This window comes from Dipodomys spectabilis, unplaced genomic scaffold (assembly GCF_019054845.1).
Source record: "Dipodomys spectabilis isolate Male_0828 unplaced genomic scaffold, ASM1905484v1 ptg000107l, whole genome shotgun sequence".
In the NCBI taxonomy this organism is placed as follows: domain Eukaryota; kingdom Metazoa; phylum Chordata; class Mammalia; order Rodentia; family Heteromyidae; genus Dipodomys; species Dipodomys spectabilis.
Window position 1 is genome coordinate 8255646 of NW_024870784.1, and position 25318 is coordinate 8280963.

General features: G+C 62.4%; 1 protein-coding gene across 1 annotated transcript; it reads right to left on the minus strand.

Moving 5' to 3' along the window:
- Positions 1-1865: 1865 nt before the first annotated feature.
- Dnmt3l (DNA methyltransferase 3 like) lies at positions 1866-25085 on the minus strand (the record flags this gene model as incomplete). Its single annotated transcript, XM_042687212.1, has 10 exons — positions 1866-2002; positions 3044-3216; positions 3883-3968; positions 6309-6448; positions 7690-7765; positions 21234-21325; positions 21665-21752; positions 23356-23527; positions 24810-24922; positions 25006-25085. Coding segments are annotated over 10 exons (1157 nt in total), but the record flags the coding sequence as incomplete, so codon positions are not given.
- Positions 25086-25318: the final 233 nt, after the last annotated feature.

Below are 25318 nucleotides of genomic sequence, written 5' to 3' on the forward strand. Positions count from 1 at the left end.
GTGTGAGCCACCATGACCCATGCCAAATCCCACGATTTTCAGGGCAAATGAGCAGCTGAGGGAAAGCGTAGGCCCACTTCCCCAAGTCACGACTGTCTGGCGGGCGGGAGAGCTCGGGGCTGGGGTATGCAGAGAGGGCTCTCAGCCCTGGACCCTGGGGGGAGTTGTGCTCAGGCAGACTGGGGTGCAGAGGGCTCTTGGATGTGCTTGGCGGGCACAGGTCTGTGTGTGGGGCCGTGCCTGGCCAGCAAGCCAGTCCCATGAGGGTCCGGTCACCTCCTGGGATAACTAGCTAACCACCACATCCTTGGTGTCTGAGCAAAACAACCTTTGGGCTGGGAAGGTGGCTCAGTGGTAGAGTGCCTGCTTAGCATGCATGAAGCCCTGGTTCGATTCCTCAGTACTACGTACACAGAAAAAACTAGATGGTTCAAGTGGTAGAGTGCTAGTCTTGAGCTGAAGAGCTCAGAGACAGCGGCCAGGCCCCGAGTTCAAGACCCAGGGCCAGCAAAAAAAACAAAAACAAAAAAACCACCTTTGTCTTCCTCGCAATCCTGAAGGCTGGAAGTGCACAGTGCTTTATTGGAGCCTGGAGCGGAGGCGGCCGCAGAGCAGGTCCTGGTGGCTGGCGGCAGCCTGTCACCGGGCTCACCTCGTATGCCTCCTTCTGTGATCGTTTGTGGTGTGGGGATCCCCTAGATGTTCCAGGGTGCTCTCCCCGTCTTAAACCACATTCGCAAAACTCTTTCTGCCAGTGAGTGACGTGAAGCTGCAGGTGTTCAGCCAGGGAACCCTCTCTCCCCCCCTCCCCCCCCCTCTGTTTTTGCAGGGAGGTGGGGTCATTCAGTTGATCACAGTTGATCACAAATGGGGATTGTAAATTGGATTAGAGTATACAGCATTTCCAGGGTGCCAGGGGCTCACACCTGTGATCCTAGCTACTCAGGTTATGATCTGAGGATTGTGGTTCCAAGCCAGCTAGGGCAGGAAAGTCCAAGAGACTCTCATCTCCCAAGTAACCACCAAGAAGCCAGAAGTGAAGCTGTCGCTCAAGTGATAGAGTGGTAGCCTTGAGCAAACCGACTCAGGGGCAGTGCTCAGGCTCTGAGTTCCAGCACCAGGACTGGTGTGTGCAGCTATGCGTGCGTGCGCGTGTGCACACACACACACACACACACACACACACACACACTGGAAGAATCTTCAGGCATGGAGCATGCTGTGTGTTGGAAGCTAGCGCGTGCACACACACACACACACACACACACACACTGGAAGAATCTCCAGGCATGGAGCATGCTGTGTGTTGGAAGCTAGCGCGCGTGTGCACACACACACACACACACACACACACACACTGGAAGAATCTTCAGGCATGGCGCATGCTGTGTGTTGGAAGCTAGCGCGTGCACACACACACACACACACACACACACACACACTGGAAGAATCTCCAGGCATGGAGCATGCTGTGTGTTGGAAGCTAGCGCGCGTGTGCACACACACACACACACACACACACTGGAAGAATCTCCAGGCATGGAGCATGCTGTGTGTTGGAAGTTGGCGCGTGCACACACACACACACACACACACACACACACACACACACACTGGAAGAATCTCGAGGCATGGTGCATGCTGTGTGTTGGAAGCTAGCGCGCATACACACACACACACACTGGAAGACTCTCCAGGCATGGCGCATGCTGTGTGTTGGAGGCTGGCTGATAGGAATAGACAGCGTTCCTGCCGAGTCCCTGGCAGGCTCATGGCATGCTGCGTTGCCCGGAAGCTGCCGGGCTCTGGGGCCCCGTGCAGTGCTCTCGTGGTGCTCAGCGGCGTCACAGGCCCCAGCCCGCTCGTCAGTCTCCTCTCATGCCTGTGGGGGGACCCTCTGAGCTCAGCCTAACCCGAAGGTTTGCTCCTGACCACGTCCGTCTCTTCTCCTGCTCGGTGTCCTGTGGCTCTCCGGCCCGCTCAGCAGCCTTGGACACGAACCCTATACCCAGAGGCCTGTCTTCCAGAGATACGAGTATGGCCTTCTCTCCTCCTGGATTGTTTTTTCTTCTTCTGCCATAATCGGGGCTTCGGGTCAGGGCTTAGACTTGGAGCTGCAGCTCCCACTCCAGCTTTTTGGTGCCTGGACTGACTCCAAACCGTGATCCTCAGATCTCGGCCTCCTGAGTGGCTAGGAGTGCTGATATGAGCCTCCAGCACTTGGTTTCAATGTGTGTTTTAGAGAATTTCAATGGGTCCACTTTTTTTTTTATTTTTTGGGGTGTCCAGTCGTGGGGTCTGAACTCTGGGCCTGGGCGCTGTCCCTCAGCTCTTCAGCTCAAGGCCAGCGCTCTGCCACTTAAGCCACAGCACCACTTCCGGCTTTTTTCTTTTCTGCTTATGTGGTGCTGAGGAATCGAACCCAGGGCCTCAGGCATGCAAGGCAAGCGCTCTACCACTGAGCCACCTTCCCAGCCCCAATGGGTCCACTTTTAATCCCAGCTCCTTCCCCTTCACCCACCACAAGGCACAGCAGAGCCAACCTCCAGGCTCCAAATCCCAGCGGGGGCGCCCAGACTTCACTGAGTCCCCACCAGCGTGGCAGCAGCAGGGCAGCTCACGGGGAAAGAGCCACGTCTGCCACACGTGTCCTACAGACACGGAAGCATGGCCCACGGAGACCGCCCGCCCACAGACACACAGAAGCATGGCCCACGGAGACTGCCCGCCCACAGACACACGGAAGCATGGCCCACGGACGGAGTACTGCCCAGTATATTTCCAATTTCACAGCAGGGACGCAGCGCTCTAGCAGAAGTGCAACACACGCATGGAGATCTCGTCCGCAGCAGTGCCCCCTCCCCCAGCCAGGGATCAGGAGCCCCACACACTGCGAGCCAAACAGGAGCTGAGCCTGCAGCTCCACGGAGAACCCAGAGGCAGGAGAGCCACCCTTTGGAGAGTCTCCAAAGGAAGGAGTCAGCGCCATCCGTCCGTCCATCCGCATTCTAGGACGCGTCCTTTTCTCCACGGCGCGACTCACTTGTAAAGAGGAAGGAGTTCTGGGAAAAGTACTTGAAGTACTCTCTGAGGGGGAGAAAGCAGTTCTTCACCAGCGTGGCGGGCCCCGCGGGGAGCCTTCTCCCGGGCGGGCCGGCAGGGCCTGTGTGGGTCAGCAGCGCCAGCTCCTCGTCAGGACCCAGTGCCTTGTGCTTGCTGTCGGGGAGAGAGACTTGTCGGTGGCTAGAGGGCTCTGGGTGCTGCAGAATCGGGGAGCCCATTGCCAGGATGAGCCTTCTCAGGAGGCCACACCTGCTCGGAAAGTGCTGGAAGCTGAGGCGGGCTACCCCTGACTACCTCCAGAGTCCTGCCAGAGCAGGTGAGGGGCTGGTGACGGGTGGCGGGGTCCCCAAGGTTCAGACCTTGGTCCACCCCACTGTGTCCCCCTTTGGTACGAAGGAGACCCAGAGCCGTCCAGAGCCCGTGGGCAGCACAGGGCAGCGCTTGGGGACAAAGGGACCCCCAGGCCCTTGGAGAGGCCCCAGCATTCCTGGGGTTCCGGCACAGAGAAGGCCCACTGGCTCTGGCTTGTCCTGTGCAGTGCCAGGGCCCCCGGTCTGGAAGTATGTGAGCCGCCAACCGGAGGCCAGAGGAGGGTGGGAAGAACCTTCCAGAAATCAAACTTAGTGGCCCCTGGCTGAATCAGAGCAGCTCGGGCTTGGCCCTGACCCCTTGCTCCCGTCCCATGCCCCCCCGCCCCCGCCTCCCACCTCCTGCCCCTGTGCCCCTGCCTGCCCGTGCCCATCTTCTGCCCCCTCCCTGGCTGCCCCCGCCCCTGGCCTCCGCCCCCGCCCTTTGCCCCCTGCCCCCGCCCGGGCACACCTCCTCACAGCCGGGATGTTGCTCCAGACGCGCACGGCACCGTGGACAGCTTCCCCGCGGACGTCTTGCAGGGTGACGGGCTCTGTCTGCGGGAGGGGAAGGCCATGCAGCTGACCCACCGTGTCCGGGTGTCTGCTGGGGACACTCACGAGACGGGGCCCCCCATGGCACCAGGGCTTCCCTCTCGTGAGGCGTGGACTTCCACTGGGGAGACCGGGCTCCGTCCCAGGGAGCAGGGAAGTTTGTCTGCAGAACACAGCCTCGGCCTCCGGTGCTGGACGCTGTCCCTCTAAGAAGTCTCCAGAAGGAAGGGGGGCAGAGGTGGGCCCCTCCCCTACCCCGCGATGGGGAACTGAGGCACAAGGCCCAGCCCACACCGGCTCTGAGGTGACGTGAGTCTCCTGCCCCACGTGGCACCTGTCCCCTCCTGTCCCCTCCCGCCTCCCCGGGGAGTGGCCTGGAGATGCCCACAGGAGCGTGGGGGGTGGGCGCACGGCCTCCCACGTGCGGGTAAGGCTCCGTGGCTCCGGGAGACACAGAAAGCTGACACGGAGCCCATTCATTCTGACCCACAAATACGCACGCCAAGTATTAGCAATCAGTGCTCTGCCGTCCTCCCGTGGCCCATGCGGGCTGGCCCGGGAACATTGTTTGTTCACTCAAACCCAGTTTGTTGTTTGGTTTTTGGTGCCGTTCCTGGGGCTTGAACACAGACTGGGCGCTGTGTCTGAGCTTTTTTGTTCAAGGCTAGTGCTTTACCGCTTGAGCCACAGCTCCACTTGTGGCTTTCTGTTGGTTGATTGGAGATGAGGGTCTCGTGGGCTTTCCTACTTGCCCTGGCGATCCTCAGATCTCAGCCTCATGGGTGGCTTGGATTGCGGCCGAGGGCCACGGGCTCCCGGCCAACCATGGGATTTTGATACACCAGGCTGATCTACAAGGCTGATCCTGACTCCTGTACCTCCCTTGAAATCAGCATTTTGAATATGTCGATCCTTTAGCCAGGAGAAATGACCACAGCAGAGGACAGAACTCGGGGGAGCCCTTGGCTCAAGGAAAATAAGTTCTAAAACCTTCGCGAATGTATTTTTAGCGATATATTACATGAACAATATACCACAACCAGGCAGATTTCCCCCAGGATCTCAGAATGACTCATTACTAGAAACTACTTATTCATATCAATGAACAGATTTAAGAGGAAAAAAATTAATCTCCTTGGACATTCAAAACCCCACAACTACTGTTGATGAAAATGCTCAAAAAAGGGGAGGGGTGGAAATTTCCTCAACATCGTGAAGTCTGTCCACTTCAGCCCCAAAGCCAGAATCTGCAGGTAGGGGGGGGGCTGGAGGTGTGAAATTCGCAGCAAAACGGGAGGTCTCCGTTGCTGCTGTGACTCCACACGATCCACAGGGACCGAGAACTCCGTGGGACCAGGGAGATACACCAGGCATAAAATCAGGAGGAAAGCAACTCGCTGTCAGTCAGGAACGTGGTTGGACCGGGAGTCCTGGAGAGGACTCATCAAGGGTGAGGGCGCTGGGGCCGGCAGGAGCGGCTGCTGCCCTGCAGCGCAGCGAGGTTTGCGCTGGGGATACACAGAGCCGCAGCTGGACTGGCGGTCTCGCTCAGCCCTTGGCAGCTGGTGGCACAGTCTGCCAGGGGCAGGGAGTGAGCCACAGGCACCTTTCCCCCGGACCTAGAAATCTCAGTTCTGGAGTTGGTGGGTGCACACGCCCATCTGGAACGCAGGGATGTGGGGCAGGAGCTCCCTCTCCTGCTTGCTTTCGGGCCACCCAGTGACACTTCCTGGCCTGAAGAATCCCACTTCCTGCTTCCTGGGCAAGCTCCACAACCCTGGGGCACCCGCCCTCCTAAGCGAACCTCACTCCCCTGCCCCACCCCGCCTGGCCCCGCCCTGCCCGGTGGAAGGGGCCGCCAAGCCCTATGTGACCAGCGCATTGCCACAGCCCAGACACCCAAACGCGCCTGTGGGTGTGCTGTGGAGTGTGGCCCAGCTGGGGTGTGTGCACACGTGTGCGTGGCTGCGTGTGGGTGTGCATGGCTGCGTGTGGGTGTGCTGTGGAGTGTGGCCCAGCTGGGGGCGTGTGCACACGTGTGCGTGGCTGCATGTGGGTGTGGCTGCGTGTGGGTGTGCGTGGCTGCGTGGCATGTGTATGGTTTGTTGTGTGTGTGGAACTCAGGCAGAATGGTGGGGGGGGGCCTTGACGGTTTGACCTTGTATTTGCCCTCTGAGTCCCAGAAGGAGGACTGTCATGGCCCTGTGCACATCTGGGCAGCTGAAGCCGCAACAGCCAACAGCAAGAGCCGCAGAGCCCGAGTGTGAGCCTCGTCCCTCCCACACGCAGCGTTTCCGGGAGGCCGGGCCTCCACACCCCCTGCCTCCCCCACCCCGCACACACCTCCAGGAAGCGGGTTGCGGCATCCTGGTCTTCTGGGGTCAGCAGCAGGGTGTCCACAAACATCCAGAAGAAGGGCTTTGGGTTGCCGGGCGGGGGACATGCGTACTGCAGCAACCGGTGGAACTGGAACAGGTACCAGGCTGCCGCGGGAAGGGCCGAGGGCTGGTCAGGCACAGGACGGCCGGCCGGCAGGGAGGGCTGGGGGGGGAGGGGGTGGGGCCAGGAGGGGAGGGCTGAGTGGGGAGGGGATGGCCAGGAGGGTAGGGCTGAGGGGGGGAGGGGGTGGGGCCAGGAGGGGAGGGCTGAGGGGGGAGGGGATGGCCAGGAGGGTAGGGCTGAGGGGGGAGGGGATGGCCAGGAGGGTAGAGCTGAGGGGGGAGGGGATGGCTAGGAGGGTAGGGCTGAGGGGGGAGGGGATGGCCAGGAGGGTAGGGCTGAGGGGGGGAGGGGGTGGGGCCAGGAGGGTAGGGCTGGGGGGGAGGGAATGGCCAGGAGGGTAGGGCTGAGGGGGGAGGGGATGGCCAGGAGGGGAGGGCTGAGGGGGAGGGGATGGCCAGGAGGGGAGGGCTGAGGGGGAGGGGATGGCCAGGAGGGGAGGGCTGAGGGGGGAGGGGGTGGGGCTAGGAGGGTAGGGGTGAGGGGGGAGGGGATGGCCAGGAAGGCAGGGCTGAGGGGGGAGGGCAGGGGGTGGGGCCAGGAGGGGCGGGCTGAGGTGGGGAGGGGGTGGCCAGGAGGGTAGGGCTGAGGGGGGAGGGGGTGGGGCTAGGAGGGTAGGGGGGAGGGGGGAGGGGATGGCCAGGAAGGCAGGGCTGAGGGGGGAGGGCAGGGGGTGGGGCCAGGAGGGGAGGGCTGAGGGGGGAGGGCAGGGGGTGGGGCCAGGAGGGGAGGGCTGAGGGGGGAGGGCAGGGGGTGGGGCCAGGAGCATCCCTCTCGGGTCACAACGTTCTCTGCCCCAGCAAGACTGGGAGCCTTGGGGGCCGGGTGTGGGCTGTGTGGCGGCGGCAGCGGCAGCTCTGCCTCGGTGGTCAGCAGTGCCAGTGCCGGTGGGGGCGGGCAGAGCCCGCGCGGGCGCAGTGCGGTGCTGTGTCATCAGGGAACCTTTGGCTAAGGTTCCAGAGGAGGCCAGCCACCTGCAGGGCATGCTGGGAGGTGCTGGGGGTGCTGGGGTGACAGGGGAGGGGGCGGGAGCTGCGGGTCGGGGCGCCCTTGCTCTTGCTGGTGACAGGACACAGTCCCGCCCTCCCCAAACAGCGCACGGAGCCTGCGGGATCCGCATCCGCCGCAGGTCCAGGGCGAGCGCTCGCTGGCGTGGCAGGCTCTGCGCGGCCTGACGGGGTGGCATGGGGGTGACAGGGCTGAGCGGCGGGCGCAGCCCTCTTACCTGGAGAGTGGCCGCCGTCACTGCCTTGGGGCGGCGTGGAGCCGTACACCAGATCGAAGGGACCCCACTCCTCCACCTGGGGGCCGGACACACCGCCACTGTGGTTATTACGGGCAGGAAGGCAGGGGCCCCTGACCCGTGGAACCGGCCCCACCCGTAACCCAAGCCCAGGGGACACCTGACTGCCCCTTTGGGGACAGCCACTGGCAGCCACCGCTGGATCTCAGGGACAGGCGGAGGACGCTGCGAGGGGAGGAGGCGCTCGGAGAGCGCGTGTGTGTGTGTGTGTGTGTGTGTGTGTGTGTGTGTGTACTGGGGCTTGAACTCATGGTCTCATGGTCTTCTTTAGCTTTTTCACTCAAGGCTGGTGCTCTAGCATTTGAACCACACTTCCACTTCTGGCTTTTTGCTAGTTAGCTAGAGGTAGAGCCCCGGGCATTTTCTTTTCCTACGCAGGCTGGCTTTGAACCAGTTTCCTCAGATCTCAGCCTCCTGAGTAGCCAGGATTCCAGGCGGGGGGACGTGGCCTGCTCAGCGTCAACGGTGTCTGGACGCTGTCACCGTGCTGGCCGCTCCCTGGCGCGCAGCCGGCCGTGCCCGAGCAGCCGCGGCTCAGGCTGCGCTGGGGGCGACAGGAGGCCGCCCACTTCGTCAGCCTGGTCGCTCTCGGACATAGACGCTCAAGAGATGTCCGACTGTGGGATCCCTGCTTCAGCACAGAGCCAGCCTCCTGAACGGCTCCCCGCAGGCTGACACCTGCCCACGCCGCTGTGCGCTCTCGGCCCCTGTCCTACCTGGCTCCTGCGGGGGTGGGGTGGGGCTCTGTGTGGCTAGACTGGGGGTGTGGACACGGGGGGGGGGAGGGAGCTGGTCAATGGCCTGCACCCCAACCCTCTGCTAGGGGAGACCAGTGTGCCTAACCACGGCTGCTGCTTCCTATGAAGGAGCCTCCCGAGTAGTGGCAGCCTGGCCGCGAGTGGAGGCCGGCCGTGCCAGGACCGCGTCCGAGTTACACGCTGCTCTTGCACCACTGGCAACTTCCAGCGCGCTTAATTCTGACACGGGACGTGGGGTGCTGGCTGGGCGCCCAGCTCAGGGCCGAGGCCCAGGGGGGGAGGGGTCGCGGGGACAAGCCGCTCCTGTCACCACAGGAGCTAGACCACCCTGGGTGCCCACGCCCCCAGACCCAGGGCCATCTGTCCTAGAGACCCAGCCGAGGGCTGTGTGCAGGCAGCTCCTTTGTGGCCCCCAGCCCCCCATTTTCCTCCTGCCCATCCTGCCCTTCCTGGCCTTGGCGTTCCCTCTCCCTCCCTCCCACCTCAGCCCTGTGGTCTCCCCAGGAATCTCAGCCAAAAGCAAAGGCCCAGCCCCCACAGTGCCCACCTCTCCCCGCACAGCGCCCACCTCTCCCCGCACAGCGCCCACCTCTCCACACACAGTGCCCACCTCTCTATCTCTGCACAGCGCCCACCTCTCTCTCTCTCTCTCCCCACACAGTGCCCACCTCTCTCTCTCTCTCCCCACACAGTGCCCACCTCTCTCTCTCTCTCCCTGCACAGCGCCCACCTCTCTCTCTCTGCACAGCGCCCACCTCTCTCTCTCTCTCCCTGCACAGCGCCCACCTCTCTCTCTCTCTCCCTGCACAGCGCCCACCTCTCTCTCTCTCTCTCTCCCTGCACAGTGTCCACCTCTCTCTCTCTCTTTCTCTGCACAGTGCCCACCTCTCTCTCTCTCTCTCTCTGCACAGTGCCCACCTCTCTCTCTCTCTCTCTCTGCACAGCACCCACCTCTCTCTCTCTCTCTCTGCACAGCGCCCACCTCTCTCTCTCTCTCTCTGCACAGTGCCCACCTCTCTCTCTCTCTCTCTGCACAGCGCCCACCTCTCTCTCTCTCTCTCCCCACACAGTGCCCACCTCTTCTCTCTCTCTCCCCACACAGTGCCCACCTCTCTCTCTCTCTCCCTGCACAGCGCCCACCTCTCTCTCTCTCTCTGCACAGCGCCCACCTCTCTCTCTCTCCCTGCACAGCGCCCACCTCTCTCTCTCTCTCCCTGCACAGCGCCCACCTCTCTCTCTCTCTCCCTGCACAGTGTCCACCTCTCTCTCTCTCTTTCTCTGCACAGTGCCCACCTCTCTCTCTCTCTCTCTCTGCACAGTGCCCACCTCTCTCTCTCTCTCTCTGCACAGCACCCACCTCTCTCTCTCTCTCCCTGCACAGCGCCCACCTCTCTCTCTCTCTCCCTGCACAGCGCCCACCTCTCTCTCTCTCTCCCTGCACAGTGTCCACCTCTCTCTCTCTCTTTCTCTGCACAGTGCCCACCTCTCTCTCTCTCTCTCTGCACAGTGCCCACCTCTCTCTCTCTCTCTCTGCACAGCACCCACCTCTCTCTCTCTCTCTCTGCACAGCGCCCACCTCTCTCTCTCTCTCTCTGCACAGCGCCCACCTCTCTCTCTCTCTCTCTGCACAGTTCCCACCTCTCTCTCTCTCTCTCTGCACAGCACCCACCACTCTCTCTCTCTCTCTGCACAGTGCCCACCTCTCTCTCTCTCTCTCTCTGCACAGTGTCCACCTCTCTCTCTCTCTCCCTGCACAGTGTCCACCTCTCTCTCTCTCTCTCTGCACAGCGCCCACCTCTCTCTCTCTCTCTCCTCACAGCGCCCACCTCTCTCTCTCTCTATGCACAGCGCCCACCTCTCTCTCTCTCTCTCCTCACAGCGCCCACCTCTCTCTCTCTCTGCACAGCGCCCACCTCTCTCTCTCTCTCCCTGCACAGTGTCCACCTCTCTCTCTCTCTCCCTGCACAGTGTCCACCTCTCTCTCTCTCTCTGCACAGTGCTCACTTCTCTCTCTCTCTCTCTCCTCACAGTGCCCACCTCTCTCTCTCTCTGCACAGCGCCCACCTCTCTCTCTCTCTGCACAGTGCCCACCTCTCTCTCTCTCTCTCTGCACAGCACCCACCTCTCTCTCTCTCTCTCTGCACAGCGCCCACCTCTCTCTCTCTCTCTCTGCACAGCGCCCACCTCTCTCTCTCTCTCTCTGCACAGTTCCCACCTCTCTCTCTCTCTCTCTGCACAGCACCCACCTCTCTCTCTCTCTCTCTGCACAGTGCCCACCTCTCTCTCTCTCTCTCTCTGCACAGTGTCCACCTCTCTCTCTCTCTCCCTGCACAGTGTCCACCTCTCTCTCTCTCTCTCTGCACAGCGCCCACCTCTCTCTCTCTCTCTCCTCACAGCGCCCACCTCTCTCTCTCTCTATGCACAGCGCCCACCTCTCTCTCTCTCTCTCCTCACAGCGCCCACCTCTCTCTCTCTCTGCACAGCGCCCACCTCTCTCTCTCTCTCCCTGCACAGTGTCCACCTCTCTCTCTCTCTCCCTGCACAGTGTCCACCTCTCTCTCTCTCTCTGCACAGTGCTCACTTCTCTCTCTCTCTCTCTCCTCACAGTGCCCACCTCTCTCTCTCTCTGCACAGCGCCCACCTCTCTCTCTCTCTGCACAGCGCCCACCTCTCTCTCTCTCTCTCTCCACGCAGCGCCTACCTCTCTCTCTCTCTCTCCGCACAGTGCCCACCTCTCTCTCTCTCTCTGCACAGTGCCCACCTCTCTCTCTCTCTCCTCACAGCGCCCACCTCTCTCTCTCTCTCTGCACAGCGCCCACCTCTCTCTCTCTCTCTCTCTGCACAGCGCCCACCTCTCTCTCTCTCTCTCTGCACAGCGCCCACCTCTCTCTCTCTCTCTCTCTCTCTCTGCACAGCGCCCACCTCTCTCTCTCTCTCTCTGCACAGCGCCCACCTCTCTCTCTCTCTCTCTCTGCACAGCGCCCACCTCTCTCTCTCTCTCTCCCCACACAGTGCCCACCTCTCTCTCTCTCTCTCCCCACACAGTGCCCACCTCTCTCTCTCTCTCCCTGCACAGCGCCCACCTCTCTCTCTCTCTCTCTCTGCACAGCGCCCACCTCTCTCTCTCTCTCTCCTCACAGCGCCCACCTCTCTCTCTCTCTCTGCACAGCGCCCACCTCTCTCTCTCTCTCTCTCTGCACAGCGCCCACCTCTCTCTCTCTCTCTCTCTGCACAGCGCCCACCTCTCTCTCTCTCTCTCTCTGCACAGCGCCCACTTCTCTCTCTCTCTCTCTCTCTCTCTGCACAGCGCCCACCTCTCTCTCTCTCTCTCTGCACAGCGCCCACCTCTCTCTCTCTCTCTCTCTGCACAGCGCCCACCTCTCTCTCTCTCTCTCCCCACACAGTGCCCACCTCTCTCTCTCTCTCTCCCCACACAGTGCCCACCTCTCTCTCTCTCTCCCTGCACAGCGCCCACCTCTCTCTCTCTCTCTGCACAGCGCCCACCTCTCTCTCTCTCTCCCTGCACAGTGTCCACCTCTCTCTCTCTCTTTCTCTGCACAGTGCCCACCTCTCTCTCTCTCTCTCTCTGCACAGTGCCCACCTCTCTCTCTCTCTCTGCACAGCGCCCACCTCTCTCTCTCTCTCTCTGCACAGTGCCCACCTCTCTCTCTCTCTCTCTGCACAGCGCCCACCTCTCTCTCTCTCTCTCCCCACACAGTGCCCACCTCTCTCTCTCTCTCTCCCCACACAGTGCCCACCTCTCTCTCTCTCTCCCCACACAGTGCCCACCTCTCTCTCTCTCTCCCTGCACAGCGCCCACCTCTCTCTCTCTCTGCACAGCGCCCACCTCTCTCTCTCTCCCTGCACAGCGCCCACCTCTCTCTCTCTCTCCCTGCACAGCGCCCACCTCTCTCTCTCTCTCCCTGCACAGTGTCCACCTCTCACTCTCTCTCTCTCTGCACAGTGCCCACCTCTCTCTCTCTCTCTGCACAGCACCCACCTCTCTCTCTCTCTCCCTGCACAGCGCCCACCTCTCTCTCTCTCTCCCTGCACAGCGCCCACCTCTCTCTCTCTCTCCCTGCACAGTGCCCACCTCTCTCTCTCTCTCTGCACAGCGCCCACCTCTCTCTCTCTCTCTCTGCACAGCGTCCACCTCTCTCTCTCTCTCTCTGCACAGCGCCCACCTCTCTCTCTCTCTCTCTGCACAGTGCCCACCTCTCTCTCTCTCTCTCTGCACAGCACCCACCTCTCTCTCTCTCTCTCTGCACAGTGCCCACCTCTCTCTCTCTCTCTCTGCACAGTGTCCACCTCTCTCTCTCTCTCTCCCTGCACAGTGTCCACCTCTCTCTCTCTCTCTCTGCACAGCGCCCACCTCTCTCTCTCTCTCTCCTCACAGCGCCCACCTCTCTCTCTCTCTATGCACAGCGCCCACCTCTCTCTCTCTCTCTCCTCACAGCGCCCACCTCTCTCTCTCTCTGCACAGCGCCCACCTCTCTCTCTCTCTCCCTGCACAGTGTCCACCTCTCTCTCTCTCTCCCTGCACAGTGTCCACCTCTCTCTCTCTCTCTGCACAGTGCTCACTTCTCTCTCTCTCTCTCTCCTCACAGTGCCCACCTCTCTCTCTCTCTCTGCACAGCGCCCACCTCTCTCTCTCTCTGCACAGCGCCCACCTCTCTCTCTCTCTCTCTCCACGCAGCGCCCACCTCTCTCTCTCTCTCTCCGCACAGTGCCCACCTCTCTCTCTCTCTCTGCACAGTGCCCACCTCTCTCTCTCTCTCTCCTCACAGCGCCCACCTCTCTCTCTCTCTCTGCACAGCGCCCACCTCTCTCTCTCTCTCTCTCTCTGCACAGCGCCCACCTCTCTCTCTCTCTCTCTCTGCACAGCGCCCACCTCTCTCTCTCTCTCTCTCTGCACAGCGCCCACCTCTCTCTCTCTCTCTCTCTCTCTCTGCACAGCGCCCACCTCTCTCTCTCTCTCTCTGCACAGCGCCCACCTCTCTCTCTCTCTCTCCCCACACAGTGCCCACCTCTCTCTCTCTCTCCCCACACAGTGCCCACCTCTCTCTCTCTCTCCCTGCACAGCGCCCACCTCTCTCTCTCTCTCTGCACAGCGCCCACCTCTCTCTCTCTCTCCCTGCACAGTGTCCACCTCTCTCTCTCTCTTTCTCTGCACAGTGCCCACCTCTCTCTCTCTCTCTCTGCACAGTGCCCACCTCTCTCTCTCTCTCTCTGCACAGCGCCCACCTCTCTCTCTCTCTCTCTGCACAGTGCCCACCTCTCTCTCTCTCTCTCTGCACAGCGCCCACCTCTCTCTCTCTCTCTCCCCACACAGTGCCCACCTCTCTCTCTCTCTCTCCCCACACAGTGCCCACCTCTCTCTCTCTCTCCCTGCACAGCGCCCACCTCTCTCTCTCTCTCTCTGCACAGCGCCCACCTCTCTCTCTCTCTCCCTGCACAGCGCCCACCTCTCTCTCTCTCTCTCTGCACAGTGCCCACCTCTCTCTCTCTCTCCCTGCACAGTGTCCACCTCTCTCTCTCTCTTTCTCTGCACAGTGCCCACCTCTCTCTCTCTCTCTCTCTGCACAGTGCCCACCTCTCTCTCTCTCTCTCTGCACAGCACCCACCTCTCTCTCTCTCTCTCTGCACAGCGCCCACCTCTCTCTCTCTCTCTCTGCACAGTGCCCACCTCTCTCTCTCTCTCTCTGCACAGCGCCCACCTCTCTCTCTCTCTCTCCCCACACAGTGCCCACCTCTCTCTCTCTCTCTCCCCACACAGTGCCCACCTCTCTCTCTCTCTCCCTGCACAGCGCCCACCTCTCTCTCTCTCTCTGCACAGCGCCCACCTCTCTCTCTCTCTCCCTGCACAGCGCCCACCTCTCTCTCTCTCTCTCTGCACAGTGCCCACCTCTCTCTCTCTCTCCCTGCACAGTGTCCACCTCTCTCTCTCTCTTTCTCTGCACAGTGCCCACCTCTCTCTCTCTCTCTCTGCACAGTGCCCACCTCTCTCTCTCTCTCTCTGCACAGCGCCCACCTCTCTCTCTCTCTCCCTGCACAGTGTCCACCTCTCTCTCTCTCTTTCTCTGCACAGTGCCCACCTCTCTCTCTCTCTTTCTCTGCACAGTGCCCACCTCTCTCTCTCTCTCTCTGCACAGCACCCACCTCTCTCTCTCTCTCTCTGCACAGCGCCCACCTCTCTCTCTCTCTCTCTGCACAGCGCCCACCTCTCTCTCTCTCTCTCTGCACAGTGCCCACCTCTCTCTCTCTCTCTCTGCACAGCACCCACCTCTCTCTCTCTCTCTCTGCACAGTGCCCACCTCTCTCTCTCTCTCTCTCTGCACAGCGCCCACCTCTCTCTCTCTCTCTCTCTGCACAGCGCCCACCTCTCTCTCTCTCTCTCTGCACAGCACCCACCTCTCTCTCTCTCTCTCTGCACAGCGCCCACCTCTCTCTCTCTCTCTCTCTGCACAGCGCCCACCTCTCTCTCTCTCTCTCCCTGCACAGTGTCCACCTCTCTCTCTCTCTCTCTGCACAGTGCCCACCTCTCTCTCTCTCTCTCTGCACAGCGCCCACCTCTCTCTCTCTCTCTCCCTGCACAGTGTCCACCTCTCTCTCTCTCTCTCTGCACAGCGCCCACCTCTCTCTCTCTCTCTCCTCACAGCGCCCACCTCTCTCTCTCTCTCTGCACAGCGCCCACCTCTCTCTCTCTCTCCCTGCACAGTGTCCACCTCTCTCTCTCTCCCTGCACAGTGTCCACCTCTCTCTCTCTCTCTCTCTGCACAGTGCTCACCTCTCTCTCTCTCTCTCTCCTCACAGTGCCCACCTCTCTCTCTCTCTGCACAGCGCCCACCTCTCTCTCTCTCTGCACAGCGCCCACCTCTCTCTCTCTCTCTCTCCACGCAGCGCCCACCTCTCTCTCTCTCTCTCTGCACAGTGCCCACCTCTCTCTCTCTCTCTCCTCACAGCGCCCACCTCTCTCTCTCTCTCTGCACAGCGCCCACCTCTCTCTCTCTCTCTCTCTGCACAGTGCCCACCTCTCTCTCTCTCTCTCTCTGCACAGCGCCCACCTCTCTCTCTCTCTCTCTCTGCACAGCGCCCACCTCTCTCTCTCTCTCTCTGCACACACAGCGCCCACCTCTCTCTCTCTCTGCACAGCGCCCACCTCTCTCTCTCTCTCTCTGCACAGTGCCCACCTCTCTCTCTCTCTCTCTGCACAGCGCCCACCTCTCTCTCTCTCTCTCCCCACACAGTGCCCACCTCTCTCTCTCTCTCTCCCCACACAGTGCCCACCTCTCTCTCTCTCCCTGCACAGCGCCCACCTCTCTCTCTCTCTCTGCACAGCGCCCACCTCTCTCTCTCTCCCTGCACAGCGCCCACCTCTCTCTCTCTCTCCCTGCACAGCGTCCACCTCTCTCTCTCTCTCCCTGCACAGTGTCCACCTCTCTCTCTCTCTTTCTCTGCACAGTGCCCACCTCTCTCTCTCTCTCTCTCTGCACAGTGCCCACCTCTCTCTCTCTCTCTCTGCACAGCACCCACCTCTCTCTCTCTCTCCCTGCACAGCGCCCACCTCTCTCTCTCTCTCCCTGCACAGCGCCCACCTCTCTCTCTCTCTCCCTGCACAGTGTCCACCTCTCTCTCTCTCTCTCTCTGCACAGTGCCCACCTCTCTCTCTCTCTCTCTGCACAGCACCCACCTCTCTCTCTCTCTCTCTGCACAGCGCCCACCTCTCTCTCTCTCTCTCTGCACAGCGCCCACCTCTCTCTCTCTCTCTCTGCACAGTGCCCACCTCTCTCTCTCTCTCTCTGCACAGCACCCACCTCTCTCTCTCTCTCTCTGCACAGTGCCCACCTCTCTCTCTCTCTCTCTCTCTGCACAGTGTCCACCTCTCTCTCTCTCTCTCCCTGCACAGTGTCCACCTCTCTCTCTCTCTCTCTGCACAGCGCCCACCTCTCTCTCTCTCTCTCCTCACAGCGCCCACCTCTCTCTCTCTCTATGCACAGCGCCCACCTCTCTCTCTCTCTCTCTGCACAGTGCCCACCTCTCTCTCTCTCTCTCTCTCTGCACAGTGTCCACCTCTCTCTCTCTCTCTCCCTGCACAGTGTCCACCTCTCTCTCTCTCTCTCTGCACAGCGCCCACCTCTCTCTCTCTCTCTCCTCACAGCGCCCACCTCTCTCTCTCTCCCTGCACAGCGCCCACCTCTCTCTCTCTCTCTCTCCTCACAGCGCCCACCTCTCTCTCTCTCTGCACAGCGCCCACCTCTCTCTCTCTCTCCCTGCACAGTGTCCACCTCTCTCTCTCTCCCTGCACAGTGTCCACCTCTCTCTCTCTCTCTGCACAGTGCTCACTTCTCTCTCTCTCTCTCTCCTCACAGTGCCCACCTCTCTCTCTCTCTCTGCACAGCGCCCACCTCTCTCTCTCTCTGCACAGCGCCCACCTCTCTCTCTCTCTCTCTCCACGCAGCGCCCACCTCTCTCTCTCTCTCTCCGCACAGTGCCCACCTCTCTCTCTCTCTCTGCACAGTGCCCACCTCTCTCTCTCTCTCCTCACAGCGCCCACCTCTCTCTCTCTCTCTGCACAGCGCCCACCTCTCTCTCTCTCTCTCTCTGCACAGCGCCCACCTCTCTCTCTCTCTCTCTCTGCACAGCGCCCACCTCTCTCTCTCTCTCTCTCTCTCTGCACAGCGCCCACCTCTCTCTCTCTCTCTCTGCACAGCGCCCACCTCTCTCTCTCTCTCTCTGCACAGCGCCCACCTCTCTCTCTCTCTCTCCCCACACAGTGCCCACCTCTCTCTCTCTCTCTCCCCACACAGTGCCCACCTCTCTCTCTCTCTCCCTGCACAGCGCCCACCTCTCTCTCTCTCTCTCTCTGCACAGCGCCCACCTCTCTCTCTCTCTCCCTGCACAGCGCCCACCTCTCTCTCTCTCTCCCTGCACAGCGCCCACCTCTCTCTCTCTCTCCCTGCACAGTGTCCACCTCTCTCTCTCTCTTTCTCTGCACAGTGCCCACCTCTCTCTCTCTCTCTCTGCACAGTGCCCACCTCTCTCTCTCTCTCTCTGCACAGCGCCCACCTCTCTCTCTCTCTCTGCACAGTGCCCACCTCTCTCTCTCTCTCTCTGCACAGCGCCCACCTCTCTCTCTCTCTCTCCCCACACAGTGCCCACCTCTCTCTCTCTCTCTCCCCACACAGTGCCCACCTCTCTCTCTCTCTCCCTGCACAGCGCCCACCTCTCTCTCTCTCTCTGCACAGCGCCCACCTCTCTCTCTCTCTCTCTGCACAGCACCCACCTCTCTCTCTCTCTCCCTGCACAGCGCCCACCTCTCTCTCTCTCCCTGCACAGCGCCCACCTCTCTCTCTCTCTCCCTGCACAGTGTCCACCTCTCTCTCTCTCTTTCTCTGCACAGTGCCCACCTCTCTCTCTCTCTCTCTCTGCACAGTGCCCACCTCTCTCTCTCTCTCTCTGCACAGCACCCACCTCTCTCTCTCTCTCTCTGCACAGCGCCCACCTCTCTCTCTCTCTCTGCACAGCGCCCACCTCTCTCTCTCTCTCTCTGCACAGTGCCCACCTCTCTCTCTCTCTCTCTGCACAGCACCCACCTCTCTCTCTCTCTCTCTGCACAGTGCCCACCTCTCTCTCTCTCTCTCTGCACAGCGCCCACCTCTCTCTCTCTCTCTCTCTGCACAGCGCCCACCTCTCTCTCTCTCTCTCTGCACAGCACCCACCTCTCTCTCTCTCTCTCTGCACAGTGCCCACCTCTCTCTCTCTCTCTCTCTGCACAGCGCCCACCTCTCTCTCTCTCTCTCCCTGCACAGTGTCCACCTCTCTCTCTCTCTCTCTCTGCACAGTGCCCACCTCTCTCTCTCTCTCTGCACAGCGCCCACCTCTCTCTCTCTCTCTCCCTGCACAGTGTCCACCTCTCTCTCTCTCTCTCTGCACAGCGCCCACCTCTCTCTCTCTCTCTCCTCACAGCGCCCACCTCTCTCTCTCTCTCTGCACAGCGCCCACCTCTCTCTCTCTCTCCCTGCACAGTGTCCACCTCTCTCTCTCTCTCCCTGCACAGTGTCCACCTCTCTCTCTCTCTCTCTCTGCACAGTGCTCACCTCTCTCTCTCTCTCTCTCCTCACAGTGCCCACCTCTCTCTCTCTCTGCACAGCGCCCACCTCTCTCTCTCTCTGCACAGCGCCCACCTCTCTCTCTCTCTCTCTCCACGCAGCGCCCACCTCTCTCTCTCTCTCTCCGCACAGTGCCCACCTCTCTCTCTCTCTCTGCACAGTGCCCACCTCTCTCTCTCTCTCTCCTCACAGCGCCCACCTCTCTCTCTCTCTCTGCACAGCGCCCACCTCTCTCTCTCTCTCTCTCTGCACAGTGCCCACCTCTCTCTCTCTCTCTCTCTGCACAGCGCCCACCTCTCTCTCTCTCTCTCTCTGCACAGCGCCCACCTCTCTCTCTCTCTCTGCACACACAGCGCCCACCTCTCTCTCTCTCTGCACAGCGCCCACCTCTCTCTCTCTCTCTGCACAGCGCCCACCTCTCTCTCTCTCTCTCTCTGCACAGCGCCCACCTCTCTCTCTCTCTCTCTGCACAGCGCCCACCTCTCTCTCTCTCTCTCCGCACAGTGCCCACCTCTCTCTCTCTCTCTCTCCACACAGTGCCCACCTCTCTCTCTCTCTCTCCGCACAGCGCCCACCTCTCTCTCTCTCTCCCTGCACAGCGCCCACCTCTCTCTCTCTCTCTCTCTGCACACACAGCGCCCACCTCTCTCTCTCTCTGCACAGCGCCCACCTCTCTCTCTCTCTCTCTGCACAGCGCCCACCTCTCTCTCTCTCTCTCTGCACAGCGCCCACCTCTCTCTCTCTCTCTCTGCACAGCGCCCACCTCTCTCTCTCTCTCTGCACAGCGCCCACCTCTCTCTCTCTCTCTCTCTCCTCACAGCCCCCACCTCTCTCTCTCTCTCTCTCCACGCAGCGCCCACCTCTCTCTCTCTCTCTCCGCACAGTGCCTACGTCTCTCTCTCTCTCCACACACAGTGCCCACCTCTCTCTCTCTCTCTCTCTGCACAGCGCCCACCTCTCTCTCTCTCTCTCTGCACAGCACCCACCTCTCTCTCTCTCTCTCTCTGCACAGCGCCCACCTCTCTCTCTCTCTCTCTGCACAGCGCCCACCTCTCTCTCTCTCTCTCTGCACAGCGCCCACCTCTCTCTCTCTCTCTCTGCACAGCGCCCACCTCTCTCTCTCTCTCTCTGCACAGCGCCCACCTCTCTCTCTCTCTCTCTGCACAGCGCCCACCTCTCTCTCTCTCTCTGCACAGCGCCCACCTCTCTCTCTCTCTCTCTCCTTACAGTGCCCACCTCTCTCTCTCTCTCTCTCCTCACAGCGCCCACCTCTCTCTCTCTCTGCACAGCGCCCACCTCTCTCTCTCTCTCCCTGCACAGTGTCCACCTCTCTCTCTCTCTCCCTGCACAGTGTCCACCTCTCTCTCTCTCTCTGCACAGTGCTCACCTCTCTCTCTCTCTCTCTCCTCACAGTGCCCACCTCTCTCTCTCTCTCTGCACAGCGCCCACCTCTCTCTCTCTCTGCACAGCGCCCACCTCTCTCTCTCTCTCTCTCCACGCAGCGCCCACCTCTCTCTCTCTCTCTGCACAGCGCCCACCTCTCTCTCTCTCTCTCTGCACAGCGCCCACCTCTCTCTCTCTCTCTCTCTGCACAGCGCCCACCTCTCTCTCTCTCTCTCTGCACAGCGCCCACCTCTCTCTCTCTCTCTCTCTGCACAGCGCCCACCTCTCTCTCTCTCTCTCTCTGCACAGCGCCCACCTCTCTCTCTCTCTCTCTCTGCACACACAGCGCCCACCTCTCTCTCTCTCTGCACAGCGCCCACCTCTCTCTCTCTCTCTCTGCACAGCGCCCACCTCTCTCTCTCTCTCTCTGCACAGCGCCCACCTCTCTCTCTCTCTCTCTCTGCACAGCGCCCACCTCTCTCTCTCTCTCTGCACAGCGCCCACCTCTCTCTCTCTCTCTCTGCACAGCGCCCACCTCTCTCTCTCTCTCTCCGCACAGTGCCCACCTCTCTCTCTCTCTCTCTCCACACAGTGCCCACCTCTCTCTCTCTCTCTCTCTCTCTGCACACACAGCACCCACCTCTCTCTCTCTCTGCACAGCGCCCACCTCTCTCTCTCTCTCTCTGCACACACAGCGCCCACCTCTCTCTCTCTCTGCACAGCGCCCACCTCTCTCTCTCTCTCTCTCTGCACACACAGCGCCCACCTCTCTCTCTCTCTCTCTCTGCACAGTGCCCACCTCTCTCTCTCTCTCTCTCTCTCTCTGCACACACAGCACCCACCTCTCTCTCTCTCTGCACAGCGCCCACCTCTCTCTCTCTCTCTGCACAGCGCCCACCTCTCTCTCTCTCTCTCTGCACAGCGCCCACCTCTCTCTCTCTCTCTCTCTGCACAGCGCCCACCTCTCTCTCTCTCTCTCTGCACAGCGCCCACCTCTCTCTCTCTCTCTCTCTCCTCACAGCCCCCACCTCTCTCTCTCTCTCTCTCCACGCAGCGCCCACCTCTCTCTCTCTCTCTCCGCACAGTGCCTACGTCTCTCTCTCTCTCCACACACAGTGCCCACCTCTCTCTCTCTCTCTCTGCACAGCGCCCACCTCTCTCTCTCTCTCTCCGCACAGTGCCCACCTCTCTCTCTCTCTCTCCGCACAGTGCCCACCTCTCTCCGCACCGTGTTTGTGACGTCTTCCACATGCTTCACTCTTCCCCCGGAAGCAGAACCCGTTTCCAAAAAGCCCAGGCTCGTCAGCTCTGGAGGGGCGGGACAGGCGGGGGACACGAGGCTGTGGCTCTGACCCTGGAAGGTGATCAGAGGCCACAGCCCAGGAGTCGACCCGCCACGGCTGAGCCAAAGTCATCTCTCTGAGGACAAGCTCATCTCCTTCACTTAGGGAAGTCTAGCAGGTCGCCACTGCAGGCACCGCTGGCGTGGGCCAGATTGTTCCGGCTGTGATGTTCCTTCCTGAGGCCCGGGGTCCTCTGCCGAGAATGGGGGGGCAGCAATGGTCCCTTTGGACCCCTCCACCCCAGGTGCCCAGAGACCCCTGGACACCGGGCCGGGATGCCACAGCCAGGGACGGGCGCATTTACCTTTCTTGATGTTCCCAAAAAGGGACAGCACCTGCAGCGGCGCTCTCTTCCACACGGGCACTGTCTTGTAGATCTCCAGGGAATTCACCTGTTGGGAAGGAGAAGTAAGGAAGCGCGGGGGGGGGGGGCAGGGGGGGGAGGGGAGGGGCAGGGAGGTCAGTTCTGGATGGACTGAGACTTGCCAAGCCTTGGGGGACACCCGCGCGTGGCCTGCTGCCCCATCCTGCCCCGTCCTGCCCCGTCCTGCCCGTGTGCAGCCTGGTGCAGGCACACCTGCCCACACAGTGCCAACGAGGCCTGTTTGCCCGAGGCGGACACGGTGTGCGGCAGCTATGGTCTCAGGAAGAGGCAGGAGGGCCAGCCCGCCCGGCCAGGGTGGCCCAGGGACACCAGCCCGTCGGGAAGGGCATCCTCTCAGCCTGCCCCTTCTCCAAACCCACCAGCAAGTGGAGCCGGGGGTGGGTGGGCAGCTGGCCTGAGCCTCAAATGCTGCCACCCTCAGCTGAGCCCAAAAGTACCCTCGGGCCCCCCTGCCCCTTTCCTGCCGCTGGCCGCTGGCCTCTGGCTGGGCGGTCAGCAAGCAGGAGGAGCAGTTAACAGCCCGGCTCTGCCCCCTGCTGGCTGCCGTGGGCTGCTGCAGCGAGGCTCCAGCCCTGGGGAGTCTCAATTCAACTGCAGGCTAAGCCGGTGGCACGCATGCACACGCACGCACGCACGCACGCATGCGCACGCATGCACACGCACGCACACACGGCCGCTCGGGCTGCATGGCCTGAAGCTCACAGGGAAGCTCGTCCCGGCCTCTCCCAGCCTCGGGGCAGGCACCCCGTCCCCCACCCCCACACCCCCTCTTCCTCCATCCCAGGTCCCCGTCCTTTCCCTGGAATCCAACGCTCTCGGATTGAGGCTAGTCACGGACCCCTGGGCCCTGGCTGGACCTGGCGTATCATCCAGGGACGGTCTGCCCTGCTGCGTGTCCAGTGACCTCAGAGCTCCGGCCTGGCTTGCCGGCCTGTCCTCACCCTCCAGGGGGAACCTGGAAGAGCTGGCCCACACCGGCACGGCCTGCTGGACCGCAGAGAACTGTCTGGCTGGTTCTCCAGCTTCCCTCCTTCCTCCCTCCTCCTTCCCCCCTCCTGCCTCCCCCCTTCTCCTTCCCCCCTCCTGCCTCCCCCCTTCTCCTTCCCCCCTCCTGCCTCCCCCCTTCTCCTTCCCCCCTCCTGCCTCCCCCCTTCTCCTTCCCCCCTCCTCCCTCCCCCTCCTCCCTGGGACAACTGCCTTGTAAGAAGCGAATCCCCTGCTATGACATTTTTGAATGTGCTGGTAGTGGGGCTTGAACTCAGGACCTGGGTGCTGTCCCAGGCCTTTTCACTCAAGGCCAGTGTCCCACCACAGCTCTGCTTCTGGCTTTCTGGTGGTTACTGGAGATCAGAGTCTCAAGGACTTTGCTGCTTAGACTGGCTTCAAACCATGATCCACAATCTCAGCCTCCTGAATAGCTCGTGTGACAGCACCAGCCCACCAGGGCCTGGAGACTCTTCTTAAGAAACAGACCATCTAGCGGTGTCTTCTTCCCAAGGAGAAAACGAGGGGCCTGGGCTTTCCTCCTGCCGCCCAGCACTGGGTGCTTTTCACAGCAAGGTGAGCCCCAGGCCTCAGGCCGGCCAGCCCTGGCCCCAGGGCCTTACCGCCGCCTCCCGGTCCTGGAAAGCCTTCAGCTGGTCTCGCCACTTCCTCCTGCGCTGCAGCAGCCCACTGCTGGAGAAGGGCAGGCACAGGAAGCACACCCAGAAGCTCATGCTCTGCACCCGCTCCGCGGTCCCCGGGGACACGAGGACGTCCACACACTCCACGCAGTAGCACCTGGAGGCAGACAGAGAGCGTGTGGTGGCGGCTGCCGGCGCGGCCTCTCGGGGACACAGCCTCGCTCGAGGTGTGCAGGGCCCGGCTGGGTGGGGTGGGGCCGGGAGCCCGTGGGGTGGGCTCAGAACCCCCCTAAGCCTTCTCCCCCACATGGCCCGAGAAGCGGCCAGCGCAGGGGGGCGTGAGCTGCAAATGGGAGGACGGTGCAGGACGGAAGGAGGCGCGGGGATCGCGGACGCGCTCAGGGAGTGAGCAGCCGCTGGAGATGACCGCGTTCCCCGCGTCCCCGCGACCCTGCGACCCCCGCATCCCCGCGTCCCCCATGTCCCTGTGTCCCCCAGGTCCCCCCGCGACCCCCGCGACCCCCGCGTCCCCGCGACCCCCGCGTCCGTCCCCGCGACCCCCGCATCCCCGCGTCCCCCATGTCCCTGTGTCCCCCACGTCCCCCCGCGGCCCCCGTGTCCCCCGCGTCCCCGCGACCCCGCGTCCGTCCCCGCGACCCCCGCATCACCGCGTCCCCGCGACCCCCGCGACCCCCGCGTCCCCGCGACCCCCCGCGACCCCTGCGTCCCCGCGACCCCGCGTCCGTCCCCGCGACCCCCCGCATCCCCGCGTCCCCCATGTCCCTGTGTCCCCCACGTCCCCCCGCGACCCCCGCGACCCCACGACCCCCGCATCCCTGCGTCCCCCATGTCCCTGTGTCCCCCAGGTCCCCCCGCGACCCCCGTGACCCCCGCGTCCCCGCGACCCCGCGACCCCCGCATCCCCGCGTCCCCCATGTCCCTGTGTCCCCCAGGTCCCCCCGCGACCCCCGCGTCCCCGCGACCCCGCGACCCCCGCATCCCCGCGTCCCCCATGTCCCTGTGTCTCCCAGGTCCCCCCGCGACCCCCGCGACCCCCGCGTCCCCGCGACCCCGCGACCCCCGCATCCCCGCGTCCCCCATGTCCCTGTGTCCCCCAGGTCCCCCCGCGACCCCCGCGACCCCCGCGTCCCCCGCGACCCCAGCGTCTGTCCCCGCGACCCCCGCGTCCCCGCGTCCCCCCATGTCCCTGTGTCCCCCACGTCCCCCCGCGGCCCCCGTGTCCCCGTGTGGCCCAGGGCCCCGGGGCCCCTCCTCCGGGTGAGGAGGGTGGCGTGGCCGTGGGTTGGCTGAGGGTGAAGTGGGGGGGGGCCTCTTCACACACAGCACTGGAAGCGGGGTCCGCGGTGGGCGTGGGGAGGCGGTGGGCGTGGGGACGCTGGGCACCGCGTGCAGGCCGGGCGGGGCGGGGCGGGGCTCACCGCGTGCAGTCCGGGCTCTCGCAGATGAGCAGCGTGTCCCCCGAGCCGCAGATGGAGCAGAAGCCCTGGTACCCATCATCGTCATACTGGAAGAGGGTCTCCAGGAACTTGTCCTGGTCAGGAGCAGAGGAAGCCTGCGTCCTCCCCGGCCCCCCGCCCCGAGCCTGGGGGACCCCGCCCCAGCCTTGCCGCTTACCTTGCATGGGATGCACATCCCTCCCACAAAGAGGGGGTGCTGTGTGTATACCTGGAAACTTCCGCAGCAGAGGCAGATGTCTAGAGAGAAGGCCAGAGTGCAAGGGGCTCTACCGACCTCACGCACAGGAAGCCTGGGCGTTATTAGCCAGCGAGCCCTGTGTACCCGGCAAACAGCAAGACCCGGGCACCAGGGAGGAGCGCTGGGAGGAGGGAGAGGACGGTGGGATGAGGGCGCTGGGGAGGAGCGCTGGGAGGAGGGAGAGGACGGTGGGATGAGGGCGCTGGGGAGGAGCGCTGGGAGGAGGGAGAGG